The 15,766-nt window shown below is 39.8% G+C and overlaps 1 protein-coding gene across 5 annotated transcripts; it reads right to left on the bottom strand.

Annotated features, from left to right (window-relative positions):
* Positions 1-184: 184 nt before the first annotated feature.
* Positions 185-14,468, bottom strand: LOC145492108 (metabotropic glutamate receptor 3-like). 5 transcript variants are annotated; one of them, XM_081471438.1, is made up of 5 exons: positions 11,934-13,611; positions 11,437-11,484; positions 5,286-7,091; positions 3,080-3,997; positions 185-1,100 (listed from the first exon to the last, which is right to left on the bottom strand). In XM_081471438.1, the coding sequence occupies exons 3-5, from the start codon at positions 6,970-6,972 to the stop codon at positions 982-984; spliced, it is 2,724 nt and encodes a 907-aa protein (XP_081327564.1). In that variant the 5' UTR covers positions 6,973-7,091; positions 11,437-11,484; positions 11,934-13,611; the 3' UTR covers positions 185-981. The 5 variants fall into 5 exon arrangements, with proteins under 5 accessions (XP_081327564.1, XP_081327565.1, XP_081327566.1 ...); XM_081471439.1 differs by lacking the exons at positions 11,437-11,484; positions 11,934-13,611 and adding an exon at positions 13,718-14,468; XM_081471440.1 differs by lacking the exon at positions 11,437-11,484.
* Between the last annotated feature and the right edge of the window lie 1,298 nt (positions 14,469-15,766).

Consider the following 15,766-nt stretch of genomic DNA (forward strand, 5'->3'; position numbering starts at 1 on the left):
ACTTGTCCAAACTACTGTATTCAGCACCTTCTAAATACACGTACATACAAACTCTTCTTGTACAATTCTCTATGAGATTCGATGCAAACATATCATTTAACAACATATTCAATAACTTAAATGACAAATTTTGGGAGTTCTTAATTTATTACTTAATTTATTACTTAGTAGTACTAGTAGTACTTTATCTAAAATATACTGATATAACTATTTTATTCATCAACAATTTTTTTATTTTAAATTATTGTAACTGCTGATGAATAGTATTTTTACTAGTTTTGTGTCAATTGTAACTTCCATCAGAGAAGGCTGTATGATTGTGTAGTGTACAGTGTATTTAGGAATGCAAGTCGTCCTACCACTAATTGTTTGGAATCATTGGACGCATTTGGGTAACTTGTTTACATCCTTGTTGTCACCCAATTCAGATCACATGATTATTCGTTTGGGAGATTACAATTGTGCAATTTGCCACATGCAACTGATTGCATGGGAGAATGTGCAAACAGAGCAATAAATTAATTGTAACCTCCCAAATGAACCATCAGATGATCTGAATTGGATGGCAACAAGGAAGTGAACACGTTAGCGAAATCCATCTATTGATTCCTGTTTGTCACGTAAAGTGCATGTGTTTATGTACAGGTTCCCAATTAGAGATATTTGCACTTCCTATTAATCTTAGTTTGTTGTGATATAACTAATTTATTACATGTTGTACTTGGACTTGTGTTGTACTATTCAGAAAATAATCATGTTCATAATTTCCAATTGATATTGAAATCACTGACTGGCCCATTTGCTCTCTGAACTATACCCCATCTAGTCCAACTTATCCAAATAACTGCTACCAATAGTTTTTGTTCTTACATTAATTTTCTGAGAAAATTGTTGACCCCATGCCTCCTCCCTTTTCAATAAAGGGTTTGGGGCCAAGAATAAAAATGTTTTTGTATCATGGGGTGAGTTCACGGTACTTTCTTACAGAGCAGCCTCGCTTTGTGTATGCCCATTTTGTAGAGTGGGATTATCAATTCCCAGTTCAGATGTATTACTCTTGATACTCAAATCAGTGACTTGGCTCTCTGACTTTGCTCGACCTAACACAAAAGACAAAACACACAATGATTTAAGATTTCCCAGTTTCATCGTTGATTCCATAGCATTGTTAATAAAAGACACAGAGGCAATACTTCTTTGGTGGAGACTGGTGCTTTCTCCTTCCTTTTGTCATGTACCACAGGTCACCCAGGCTCATAGCTAGGGTGTAAAGATGATTTTCAGTCCGTACTGCGCTAACTCTCGAGATTTTCATTGCGTTTTTTTGTTTTGTTTCATGTAAGACATCTCAAAATGTAAACATTTTGCAACTAATGACATGAATTAAATTCAAAGTTTCAAAACAACCGCCATTATGGATGAGAAGCAGTCAAAGCTTAATGCTTCCTTCTTTCTCATGTCACTTGATGAAACAACTTCACAGCTGTAAGAATCAATGAAGCTGTTGGAAAAATAATTTGAAAGGCCTCAAAGATAAGGTATGTGGTTTGTAATGAATAACATCGATTTGCATTCCATTGAGTGACATTTATAGTGTTTATAAACGTTTATAGGGTGCTGAGATTGCACAGTACGGACTGGAAATAATCTTTAACTGTGGTAATAAAATACAATGGCAACATTAGAAATTGTGTGCGAGTTCATTGCTGATTATATACTATCAACAAAGTTCCATACAGACTCTTCTGTCGTCCCATTGCAGAGTTTCATTGACCCTCAGAAGGTCACCTGTATACATGTTTCTGTGCATGTGACTTCAATGCTTCCAAGCGACAAACAATATTGGATTTTGTTCCAAAGTAGAGTAAGTCCCCACATTACAAAAATCACAAGAATGGAATATGGCGTGTTGTTCTGCAGTTTTTGGCAATTCCCTAGACCACCCCCCCCCCTTTAATAGGAAACTACTGACATACATGACATACACAATCAGAATGAGCTCCTTTAAATTCTACCCTGCATGAAAATATTTCACTGCTTTTAATGATCTTACTGAGTCGCCCTTCAAGTTATAGCTGTATGTATTTCCTTGATGTCGACCGGCCCTGTACTCCTCCCCTGATTTTAACTTTCTTATTAAGGACAGAGTCAGGAGGGAACTTCTCGCTAAAACTGGGTGGTCAGTCCATTCTCGCCCCAGTCTCTTGCAAATCATCTCGCGCATGGTGGGAGAAGCATTGCGAAATAAAACAGCACTTACTTGCAATTTTATTTCATTTAGGTCCACTTTACAAAATCGATTTAGAAGCGAGCTTTTATGCTAGAAAACGAGAAGAGTTTAGCAAAGAAAGAAATAGAACGTTAAAGGTCAGGAACGTATTAGTAACAAGAACCAACAAGCAACGAGTGTAAAGAACTTTTATTAAGTTAAGCTACATTAGTTTTGTGCGCGTGAGTATATCGTCAGTTAGTGTAAAACATCTACGAAAATTAAGGCGTATGTGCATTAGTTCCTGCAATTGATTAGTTTTACGCTACTAAGGGTTGGTGCGCAAAGAGAAGAAAAAATTATTACAAGTTATTGGTATAGAAAAGCACAATTAGTTGACACTTGTGCAATAGAGCGCCAATTATAAACCTAGATTTCCCCACTTTTTGGAAAAAAGCACTCAACGCTCTACTTAGGTTATTGAAACTTCACAGGTACCAATAAAAAATCTCGTTTTCAGAACTACTCTCACCACTTCTGCTGTGTTCTGCAAATTTGTGCGTTCACGAAAATTGTGTCTCTTCAAATGCTGTTGAGACTTAACATGGAATTAAAATCGGAACGTTTTTGTAAACCTAATCAGATTAGCTGTCAGACTTAAATTTATCCGAAGAGTAACTAGCCCTGGGTAGCTTTTTCGTTTTCCCAAACATCTGTAACTGTTATCTTTGCTATGTGGAAACACCTGAAAACGCTCCAATTTATTAAAAATAAATCTTATGCACGTCAGTCTCGCAAGCTATACTTCCGTGGAGTAAAGCGATCCAAACGGCCACTAGGGCTCGTTGAGCGACTCGCTTTCTGCCCTACCTTGTGTCTGCTGATAGTCATTGCCCTGGGAGCGCCAGCTGTTTAAGGACTTGCCTCGAAGGTTTCTCGTGGGCCTAAAAACCAAGATGTAGACTTTAGGTCCAAAAATGCACAGCAGAAGAGTTGTGGCATTTAAAGCCGTGTTTATGCTAAGGGTTATGGTGGCATAGTCCTTGCTGACCCCGATCTGCACGGGAAGAAACGCAACCCAGATTATACAAGTGGTGTACATCGCGAAGCCAATGTATCTCGCTTCGTTGAAGTTTTCAGGTGTTTTGCGCGTTCTGAACGCGTAAAATGTACAAAGTACGATGATTAAAACGTTGTACGTTAAGGCAAACACCAGATCATAATTCTGGATGTTGCAAATGAGCAAAACGTCTTTGTTTGTGGGATACGCAAGGACGGTCTCTGGGGGCCATCTTGCCAGACCAATGCCAGCGACAACGACGTCGATGCTTACAAAAACTGCAAGTATGGCGATTTGGGATGCAGGTTTGATGAAAAGCGGCGGTTTTGTAGAGCGGTTGCTTTTCTGGAAGATTCTGGCAATCCGATTGGTTCTGATAAGAATAGCCGCATAGCACACACTGAAGGAGAACCCCAAACCAAACCGCTGGATGGCGCAAATGGTAGTCGAAGGCTCAGCCAGTAGGAAGAACGAAAACACGTAACAGAACAACAAGCCGAACAGGAGCGCACAAGTGAGCTCTCTTCCTGAGGCCTTCACGAGAGGGGTCTCTTTGTTGACGTAGAATAAAGTGCCAATAAATATTGTACACACAATGCCCAGGCCCGAAAAGACCATCACCATGAATAGCCAGCTTTTGGCGATGTATCGTCTAGGAAGGGATTCACAGCCGTTCATCTCAGAATTGGGGCGTTGTCCTTGATTACAAGGTTTGCAGTTTGTTTCCTCTGTGGAACAAGAACAGTGATTGTTTGAGTGTATTTGGTACATTAGATAAACCACGAGCCAATCTCTTCCTTTGTCTATAGAAGTTACTTGCAAAAAATATATGACGATTTTAGTTTGGGAAAAACGAGTGTCCGAAAATAAAACCGTCCGAAATGTTTACGCGTCCGAAGTGTTTACAGTACAATACAAAACTTTTTAATAGCTCAGAAGCCGCTTGTTTCCAAGTTTATGGAGCGAACTCTGGTCGAGGCACTGCTTGAGATACTTAAGGCTTGATAGAATTTGCGTTATTCTTTTGTCGGTGTATCTGTAACACCTTGAGGGTACAGAAAAACTATCATGTTCACAGACGGAAACGTATTGTAGGTGTAATTTTACGTTCTGTTTCAGCAAAGTGTTCGTTATTTTTGTCCGAAATTGGTCTGAAGAGAAGTTAAAAGTGTCCGAAAATTAAACGTCCGTAATAAGACGTTCGAAATTTTTTGCAAGTAATGTAGTCGCGCTATCTTCTGCACCTCCCGTGAAACTGAGATTGTGGAAAATACCGTGCAATATTGATTACAAAGCTCTTTTAAGAGTGTCTGAATAGGAATACTGGAATCTCAGTTCCCAGCAAGAGACTATGGTCTCATAGTCTCTTGGTTCCCAGTTAAATTCTCGGTGATTTTTCGGCAATCAGTTAAAATTTCAGCCCACTTCACAGTTATCAGTAAATTTTGCAAATCTCAGATCTCAGATATACGAGGTGAAAAAGTGTCTTTTCTCAGCTGGCAGGAAACATCTTGACCAATTCTCAATTGTCAGTTAAACCTAATCAAGGGTCTCTGATTGGTCGATAATCTACTGAGTATCCACCAATCCGAGTATACAGAGTTAGGTCATCAGCATTGCAGCGGACTATTTCTGTCTCAGACCTTTTTCCCGCAAGAAATGCGTTCGTGCGCGAGGAGAAACTCTCACGGTCAGTGGCTGCGAGGCAACCTTTAACCTCAGGTTAAATTTATAATTCGAACTGAGACTAGGGGAGATTTTTGCGCGCCAACTTTTGAACACCTATCCAAAATCTAATTCTTAGGCGTGCTCTTTGAGTTCGTGGAAAGATAAATCCTGGGTTCTTGTTGCGTTGATTTTGCGCCAGGTGCGCATACTCTTGACGTCGGAAACGTACCGCGGGCTCAGGAATTTCTCCAGAGACCCGAATCTGAGCAAAATTTCCAGCAAACAGCAGACAACAATGACAGCAAAACAGATAACAATCACGTAGCTAATGAGATGGTAGGAAGTTACCTTCGACATAATGATTCTCCTGGCAACGCTTACAAGTCCAGCAACACGATCCCTCACGATCAAACATTTTTTGAAAACCGACAGAGCATGGAGACCCGCAATGAGATGATGGAATCGTACCGTTTCTACTTCCGTGGTAAAGCATTGTCGCGTCATACAGTTCCTCATTCCAGGAAGCAATCTTTGTGTACTTCCCGCCCTCCAGACGATAAATGTCGTATCGGCCCGGGCCATTGCCGTTCTGATCGAAGCTAACCGGGCCAGTAACTCCAGTGAATGTCACGTTGAAGAGAAGATCTCGCAGATATTTGCCCTTAAATGTTTTCTTCATTTCTGGACACAGACCGTTCTGTTCAGGACAGAGACGCTTGTACATCTTGTCCAGGCCGTGCGCAACAGCGTATACAGCATCTATGACAAAGGGTACCTTGTCATCGATACGTAGATTGTGGCTTACGAGACTAGCATCCTTAGGACATGAAGTTCTGTTTTTCTTCAAGCTGCAGCGAAACTGCTTCTCCCAAAACTCGTCAAACCAAGGATTAATCCTACTGCGGTTTCCAGGTTTTAGAGAAGTGAAGTACGTTTTGAACGATGGGGAAGGGGCCTCAGCTAGACTAACTGTTATGGCGCCTTCTGCGTATTCCTCCAGTCCCTCAATTGGTTTCGTCCTGGTACCCCAGTAGTCGCTCGCCACCCATATGAAGCTACCAGCTGCTTTCTTCCGTTGCGCACCTTCGAGAAGCCTTCTCGAGTCGGTATCTGTGCAGAATAAGACCACTCCTCGGACGTTTGGGTGTCTAAGAAATTCAGAGATGATCGCCTTGATGTGTGTCTCGTCGCTTGCGCCTTCGATCTTGAAGGACCCCGCGATGCAAATATTCGCCGCTTTTGCGCCAGCCGTGAACTCTCGGATACCCCGCTCTCCATAAATCCCCTCGGAACTGACAGTAAACACGGAGGTCCACTTCAATCCGCGCACAACATCGACCATCGCGCGGGCCTGGTAGTTATCCGGGGGGACAGTGCGCACGAAAAAGTCGTACTTCGATTTATCACTGAGGTCGGGCGTGGTGGAGGCGTAGCTTATTTGCGGCAAATTGAACAGACGTAAAAGGTTCGCGACTTGAATAGAGACGGCACTAGATGCCGCACCGACGACTGCAACTAATCTGTTTTTCTTCGCCGCGTTTTCACAACTCGTCGGAGTGGCTTTATTTTCCAGTGACTCCATGACAAACTCGAGCGACTCTTCTAGCGCCCTTGTGTACCATCCACAAGTGTCGTAAGCAGACATTCCCAGTGTTATATTCGATAGTAGATTGGGGTCTTTGTTTATTTGATCGAGGGCGAAAATCATAGCTTCTAATCGGTGAATACCTCTTTCCGCGTTTAAACTTCCGCATTTCGGAGGACCGCGTTGCGATGCGTTTTTATTATGAATCGGAAACAGTCCTCCAAGAATTATATCTGCCTCGATTCTCACCGGAAATTTAGCGCTCTTGCCGAACAAGCGCTCTCCATCATGGCCGCCACTGATAGTCGGGTAGTCAGGCGAAGTGGCCACTATTTCGCCAAAACAAAAGCTTGACAAGAAAGAAATGAAGAGAGCAAAGTTTACTATAACACCTCGGAAGACGTTTCTTCGACAATGGCGTGAAGGAAACCCTTTAAAGTTTGCATCCATTGCAGCTATGTCACGCAAAGTCCAGTTGCTTTTTTCTTCAATTTAACAAACGAAAGGGTCGCCGGTTTTTTCGTAAAACGAGTAAACACCGCTGTATTGGGACACCAAAGTAAAGACACCTGAAAAAATTACACAAAAATAAGTATAAAACTAGGTCCGTAGACACCCCATCAATTAAAAAGATGCAGAAAAGTATTATTGAAGTTAAAATAACCTGAAACTTAGCAAAGTTTATCAGGGTCAACAAAATGCTCGACGACTGATACAAATGCCGGAAAAAGTTGACAATCATGTTATATGACTTGAGCAATTAAATAAGAAACTTTACAAGTTAGGCAATCAAAAGAAGACAGTTCTAATCATAAAAGATCCTCGTAACATCGCTGTTCTCATTTTAATTCTAATTTCTATTATGATTGATCCAGTTCAACTCGCTAATGAAACCAGGAAAACAGTTCAACTTCACTCTTAATTTAGCGTTAATCTGGGATCGTATTTATAAGTCAGATCTCCGTTGCTTCGATGGATCATAAAGTACTTCAATTAAGGTTACAGAAAATCACAGCTTTTTCACGGTCAAACCGATAACGACAGAACTTTTAAGAGCTTCTAAGCATTGTGATAAAAATTACCTACTGCTGTCGTTTGTTGAATTAGTCATTCCTCGCACGTTTATGAATCAAAAGCTATTTCCTTTTCATGCCCTTTTCGCACCCTGTGAACTTCGCGCATCGGACGAAATACACTCAGCGAAACCAGAGATCATTACTCTTGAATTGACCCATCGAAGGCTTTATAGTGCTAAATCGGCTTCTCCAGTCTTAACACTCGCTGAAACGGAAAGGGCTGGCTTGCTTAGAATTCCATACTTACATTTTAGGCCGTTAGCGTTGAAACACATGGAGTTAGGGGTATTTAACAGTCAGCACAGCTATTTGCAGTGCAGCCAAATACTGCTTTCCCAAAGCAGTCGTTCTTTGTCTTTTGATGGAAGTTATCTTGCATACGAACAATAAAATACCACTGATTTTAGTTTACACAACTCGTCGCCTTCTCTCTAATATTCACGATTTCAATTAATGATCCAAACAGCGAGACCGGCCCGACCCGCAAAACGGAGCTGACTTGGGTTCGTCGAGACCGATCTGTCTGAAGACTGAAGGCCTCTTTCCGCGTACTGGATTTCTGTGAAAACAAACTTGTTTACCTGAGACGGACGGACCAATGTTCGGATCACGAAACAAAGTGCTCAATCAGACGGAGAGAACACACAATCACCCCCTTAATTTCCGCCCAGGATACAGAATATTTAACGATTTACGCGTTGTTTACCGATTAGAAATGCAAAGTTGTCTGCTACAAATTGATGATTGATTTCTATTTGCTTGGCTTTTACGAGGGCAGTCATCATGAAAAACATTTCAATTTGCGGCAACCAAATAACACGGAGGCTGCGGCGGGCGATATTGTGTTGTAATCAAAATAGACATTATAAAAACTGGTCTAAAAATACCAACAGCATTTTAAGAATGACAAATCTGTAGTTTTAAGATAATTTTAACGCGATCATGTAGCGCATTCAATAATATTTCCTTATGTCATCTAAGGATTCCATTTTACAATTCACGGATGTTTTATCGCGACCAACGTCTTCAACAACGAGGAAGTTTTTTCAGCGAAGAGCTATTTTTCGTCACATTTAATAGTTATTAAAATTCTTTTAGCGTTGAAAGGGTCGTCGAATATTTGTGGTACCTTTAATAATTAGTGCGGTTTTGCCTCGTTTACACAGTTTTGCAGATTTTACTTTATAAACGATGTTTTTGTACAACGCTCGCGACTTAATCAAAGTATAGAAGTCTTTGCCCAGGACGCGTTGGAAGTCAGCAGAGAATTTGTTGCCGTGCATGGTTTAAATTGATCACTAGTTCCCGTCTTCCCAACCTAGGATGTTTATAGATAAACAAACATGGTCGACCGATGAAAAAAATGAATTTTTTAAAGGACGTGAGTGTACTAAAAAATCCTTTTCACCTACGATTTTCGTTTGGCACAGAAATACGATTTTGAGGGAAATTGGAGCCGATAATACTGAACCAGTAATATGTAAGACTACGCAAGCTAAAAGTCCTAAAATGTCCTTACTTGCATTGCCAGTGATGGTTGTTTTGAATAAGTAGAGCTGCAACAAAAGATAATGTTTCTATCTCCGCTTTCCATTCAAATGAAGTTGTGAAAACAAATCCACTTGAATAATAATTCATACATTAAATTTTAATCATTTTTTAAAAGAAAAATCACGTTACCAGCATTAAAAAATGTTTCTCTTTGATCACTTTTGCGGCTGATTGAAAATTGTTTACGAGTAGTCAAGTTTTGAGCCAACATGCGTGTAGATTATACATCTTCAACAGAAAATAAACTCAGAAAAGATGAATTAAAATCCACCGTTTACTTTCAAAGAAAGATTTTAAATGATTTGTACTTACGGTGAGATTGTTAAGGAAAGTTTTACTCGTCAGAGAATACCGGCGCGGTTTATAACAACTCAGTGAAGAACCTTCCGGAATTCAGAACGGATATCCTTTCACATGATTGCAGAAACCACACCGGCGGCTATGAGTTTTGTGAATGTTTTCATTCTGTAAGAAAATTTTCTTCAATCAGGTGATTAGCAAAAACAGATGAAAACATTTTGCTCTTCCACATCTATGTTTGACATGTTTCTAACTTGCTGCATGATCTAAACGTCGAAAAGTTAATGGTGCAGAGCCATCAGATTTCGTTGATATGGTCCAAACGACCAGGTTGATATATATCCTAACATGGGTTAACATATTCCCAGTCTAAATAATAGGCTGAAAAACAGAATACTCACAAGAATATCCAAGACTCAACTGCTTTAAAACCTAGAATATAAGCACCACAGTCTTTCCCTTGCGTGCCGTACAGTTTGTCGGAACACCTGCGGTCATCGATATCAGACTTGTTGTCGGACTTTGTGGTCGTGATATCGTAATTGTTGTCAAAATAACAGTACAGAAGTCATTGTTTTCCAAGTGATTTTCAAGTGGATATGACATCAGACGGAGCCACTACCTCGTTACCAGGGCTCCTCTATGCCAAGGAAACGCCCATTAGAAATTAGTGTAGGTCCGGTAGGCGTTCATAATACTGTCGCGTGTTTTGACGAAGGAGTAAAACAGGAGAACTCGGGAAAACAACTGACAAACAAACTCAATCTGCTAACACCCTACCAAAATCGATCTCAGGCACAATTGGCCAAAATTTTCCCGCTTAGTGGACGTATTCACTACCTTTGTTGGTTGTCATGCTTTACTGAAAAAAGCATTAAGCAATAATAAAAGAAAACAAGGTAATCCAGTTTTGCTTTGTAACTGAAAACATGAGCACACAACGACTAGCTTAAAGACAAAACCGGGAAACACTAAATTCGAAACTGAAGCTCAGCACAGTTAAGCGACTATCTGAATAAAACACTCCGAAAACAAAAATATGTATGGCAGTTCATTTTACCACAATACCTTTGGAACCTAAACATTCAATTAGCCGACAAGGAAAGCCATATTTGGGTCATGCTTGTCCGTACTCTTTTGACAATGTTTACGCAAGGTTGGTGATTTTCTGTATTCTCACTACGTTCTGCTTGACACTGTATCGATACTGTAATAACAAATCGATCATTCTTGTTATAAACTGGTCTAAACTAAATAGCCAAACCCGGAGACGCAACAAGTGGAGTATATTTTTAAGACCTAGAGTTGCTTAAGTGCTTCTGAGCCATTTAGACTAAATATCGTTTTCCGGTTTTCCATCTAGTAAGCAATTTGCCTTAGATTAAGGCATATTTTGAAACAATTACCGCGTTATCACTTGTTTTGCTCAATTTATGCACCAGGAAGCCAACATAATGGTTGATTTGACACTTGTGTTATAGGCACGTTTGTCACGCAATACCGGCAAAATTTTAAAATCTGAAAAATCCGAAAAGAGAAAAAAAAAAATCCCAGATAAACAAATTATCGTTTTTCTATACCACAAAAGTTAAAGACATGTTCTTGTATATTCAACATCTCCATTATCGAAAAACATAGTTGAAACTTCATTAAAATGTTCAGTATTCTCACTTTGTTTTCATAAACAGCGTAAAAACAAATGGGTCGGCTTGAATGTTTGACGGACAATATCGTTTGCACACCGCATTTTAACTCTCAATTCATACTATAAACAAAGGGATTACTGACTTGTTCGTAAACCGCGATAAGATATTTTCCTGGAGTGGTTCTTTAAGAAAGAAACGGCAGTTTTGCATATATCTGACTGGCGTATATCAAATTCTACGAAACCGTCTCCGGCAAATGAGCCAATAAATAATTGTTTGAGGGTTATACGTTTTAGCCCGTCTTCTTGACACAGATATAGGTAACATCAACGTCAACTTGCCTGGCTAGCGCCTTGAATCTTGTAGTTACAAGTTTGTTCCCAAGTCTGCTGTAAGGACATGAAAGGGTATTTCAATACAGCTATAGACCCTAAGCCTAAATGAAAAGTTTTCCACAACCAGCCAGCTCTAAATACCTTAATACACAAAAGCTTTGTTTCACACATGTGCTAGAAACAGCAGAGCTGTTTCGGTTTTCGAGCGTAAATATTCAGTTGTCCGTTTGGACCCGGAAACAGTTTATTAAATGGCTAGTGACGAGCACTACTTCGAAGAATCCTTCTCCGTAAATGTCAAAAGCGGAACTTGAATACGAGCAGAAGTTAAGAGCTCTCAGCTCCGCGAATGTATCATGTTTTTCAGAGATATCATACTTTTTTCATTGTGCTTCATCAAGTCTTTGCTAAACCGCTTCCTCGAGGTTCACAACTACACTTTTGACTCGAGATAACAATTAATGAACAGGGAAAATCAGAGTCGTTTAAACAGATTCACTTACCTTGAGCACGCAAGACTTCATTCGATAATAAACCAGAGAGATTATTAATAGTCACGGGCACATTTTTGACCTCGCTGACCCACTGTTGTTGAATGAGGCGAACCTCAAAAATGAAATGTCTTTTAAAAAACAACTAACTAGAAAGAAGTAAACATGTTTTTGTTCTGCTTCAGAGATTACAGCACAATGGGAAGTCATTATGGCTTTGTTTGACTTGCGGAATTGGCGAGCAGTTTCGGAGCGGAAAACCGTAGATCGAAACATGAACGTGCGGTTAGGTTTTCTCATAGACCTTGAGCCCTGAAATGTTAGATCTTTTCTGCATCGTAACCCTATTCGAAACTGCCTTTAAGGATCGACTTCCAAATACTCATTAGGATTCCTTGTCCGTACCCGTCGCCATTTTACACGTTGTTGTGAGCGAACGGGCAATGTTGTTGAAAGCCGGCAAGGGAGACGAAAGATAAATATTGTGGAGGTATAAAAGGGAGGTACAAAAAGAATTATTTCGTCGACAAGGTGAAACCTCTTGAAAGCCAAACACCATCGACAACCATTTTGGCATTGGTCCGACATTTTTCCTTTGTATCAGTTGTTTCGAGACAACAATCAAAGAAACAACATCATTCAGCTTTGCCACCAATTCGCGCATCGCATTTAGTCGGATTGGAAAAAATAACCGGTTTGAACGACCGCACACACGATCCTGAACTAACAGGATGGAATAGTGTTGTTTATTTCCTTTTTTTTCAGCCAATCAGGAGCAAAGTGGAAACCAGTGATGTGAATGCGGTTTTCCCGCGCTTGACGCGGGCTGCATGGCAGGAAGCCCGTGAGTCTTGATTGGTCCATTGGATAGCTCTCTGCGTCGGTCACTGGCTAGAGAGTACTTCTGGTTTTCTATTCATAGAAGCCTTGATGCCCATTTGCCGATGTTCTTGCGCAAAACGGTCTCGTCAGCAATTTTTCTACTTATTTCAGCAGATTTCGATCCTTGCACAGACAGCGGAGCTTATGCGGAATACTTTTCATATCTCCTTATATCCTTTATGAGCCGGTGCTCATTCCTCGCTTCGATATTTCAATTTTCTTTTTTTTTTTTTGGCTCTTTTGCTGTGACAAGTTTTTAATACTGGTAGTTAAAAAGGTGAAATTCCATATCCCTCTACGATTTTAAGTCAATATGTATTTAAATATACCTTAACGATATCATTAATTCCACAATCAACAATTCGCCCGGCCCTGCTCTCTCCGGGTCATTGAATAGGTTATATTCAGAAAACGAAAATTGCTGTCAGTTTTTAATATGCTCTCGTAATATTCAAGGTGGTAGACTGAAAACACAGTTGTTCTACATCTGTAACAATTATAATGTCATGACGAGGTACTCGAGTAGCTATGCATTAAAAAAATCGTTGATTTACACTATAATTCACATTTCCGCGTCAATAACATCTTTATACCCGGTAACTGAGCTTAGCTGGGTTTTGGTCTCAGTTAAACGTAGTTCCAACCAGTTCAAGACTTAAGAAATGGAATAAGGTAAATTATAAACTGGCTATGCATGTTTTCAGGCGCAACATCATACAACAGCTATACAGCATTCGTCGACATATAGTTGTTTGGGTTCAGATGATTCGGCGATTTTTAACACATGCGAATAATAGGGGCTTTGAGTTATAAAATAAATAAAAAAATAAATAAATATACATTTATATATAACTTGAAACGAAGAGAATTGAGCACAGTATCGAGCAGTATACACTATGCATTTAATAACTTACCAAAAAGGGAAAGATTGTTGTCTATTTTCTTTCTTGAAAGCTTGATCCTCAGGCAACGCCATGCATCCGCTTATTTCTCGTGACATCCGTCAAGGCGGTGTCTCTAACAACCTTTGCTTCCTTGTTTGCTATTGTGCTGCCTGCCCACTACTTTCATTAGCTCGTCTGTTTACGAAATCATCTATAAACAGGTCTGTTTTTACATCTGTCAGCGTAGGTTTGTGTAAAACCGCCTTAAAATTTGCAAACGAACGGGATTACATTAAATTGCCTGTCGACTTCTTCCTTTTATTGAAAAGTTGTCTTTAAACCTGGCGCTCGGATTCGTACTGTTTTAAATAATGACTTTCCAAACAAATTTAAACTAGATAATTTCTTTTTAAAAGCTTTCCTCTTCTCTTGCGAAAAAAGCGGATTGCCGAGGGCCTAAAAAAAAGCCAAATCAGCCTTGAAATATATAAAACAGGTGTCAGCTTCAGCAAAAATGATACGAAACTATGCAGACCTCAAATTGATCACGATTTATTAGCGGGAGGTTTTGTGCCAAGTACGAACTGTGAGCACCAAATTGTTTATGCTAATTTATGTGGGTAAGCAACTCAAAACAGACCCCCCGACAATTAATATGGCTCTTGTTCGTCGATCTTAAAACTCCAAATCTCTCAGTATTCAGCTTTTTTTGAACTAATTGAGTGAGCTTGTTCTACAAGGTCTGTCAAAAACTGAAATGTCTTAAACGTTGAATTTACAAATGCTTACTGCAAAAGGAAGCGTGAATATTAAATGTGAAAAAATTGCCAAGTGTTTCAGTCCCCGTAAAATTCCCAGGAATTTTCGATAATTAAATTCCCACTTTTATTTAAGTGTGACTCTGTGAAAGGAAATAAAAACATTTTCAGCTGTGAGTGTTTTGGCTTTGCCAGATTTCACCAGACAGTTGATTTAGTTAGGGCAATATGTTTTTAATACTTTAGCCTGAAATTGCAGTTTCCTTTCCTTTGACAGACCAAGCTATGTTTATTGACATTTTCTTGTCGAATTGTAAAGAGGCAGCTTTTAATTTCCATTTCAAAGACAGCGCGCTGAAGGAAAAATATGAATAATGAAAATGCAATTTTCACGAATTATAATTACATGAATGTGTTTTTCAGTAAGCGATAATTATAACAAAGAAGTTATATGTTTTTTCAAATATCTCAAGTTCAAGATGAATAAAATAAGGGTGAAAACTATTAGGACTGGACTACTGGATCATGGATTGCGGAACTTGTGAACCTGCTTGGGTATCTCTCTCCCAAAGAGGTAGAGAGGGCAAAGGCAGCGCTGAAAATTTTAGCCGTCTTCTAGTACTTGTCTCCCTCTGTGTTCCGCGGTTGTCTTTACGTAAAACTCTATCCAGGGTCCATAGAAATTCTGTGTCGCTATCTCCGTTAAAACATCGTACGAATTAACAGCAAAATGAATATCTCATCAACCGAAACAAAGAAGAAGAAGAAAAAAAAGACCTCCATGTGGACCGGTTTAGTAGCTTTCTTTGTACTGTTTCGTCTTCTAAGAATAGAGTAAGAAAATACAAACCGTAAACAAACTATCTGTCACACAAAAATCACAACTCATTTTACTTCACATTTGTAAACCCCCCCCCCCCCCCGCCGGGTTTATATGTTCTTTATGTTTTCTTTTCGCTCCTTCGCTGACAAATGGCTCGATTGCACAAGACCTCAGATTTGGGAAAAAAAAAAATTAACTCCCGTCTCAGACTTAGAATTCATATGACTCAAACTAGACCAAACAACCTAACTCCCTGACCACAAAGCGTATATAGTGTGGGAGTTGCGTCGTTCAGGTAAACAAAAACTGATATGCTTTCCCAATTTTGTCGGTAAGCAGCGACATTTTCTAGTCACCAATCAGGAAAGCTGGTGTAATGTTTTCGTGGGGAATCCCAGATCCCAATCCCAGAGCCCACTTGTCTTTTGGTCAGCGCATGACCAAAAGACACGTGGGCTCTGGGAACGAGATTGCCATGTTTTAAACGAAGGCACGCAT

The sequence above is a fragment of the Orbicella franksi genome, chromosome 7 (assembly GCF_964199315.1).
Source record: "Orbicella franksi chromosome 7, jaOrbFran1.1, whole genome shotgun sequence".
In the NCBI taxonomy this organism is placed as follows: domain Eukaryota; kingdom Metazoa; phylum Cnidaria; class Anthozoa; order Scleractinia; family Merulinidae; genus Orbicella; species Orbicella franksi.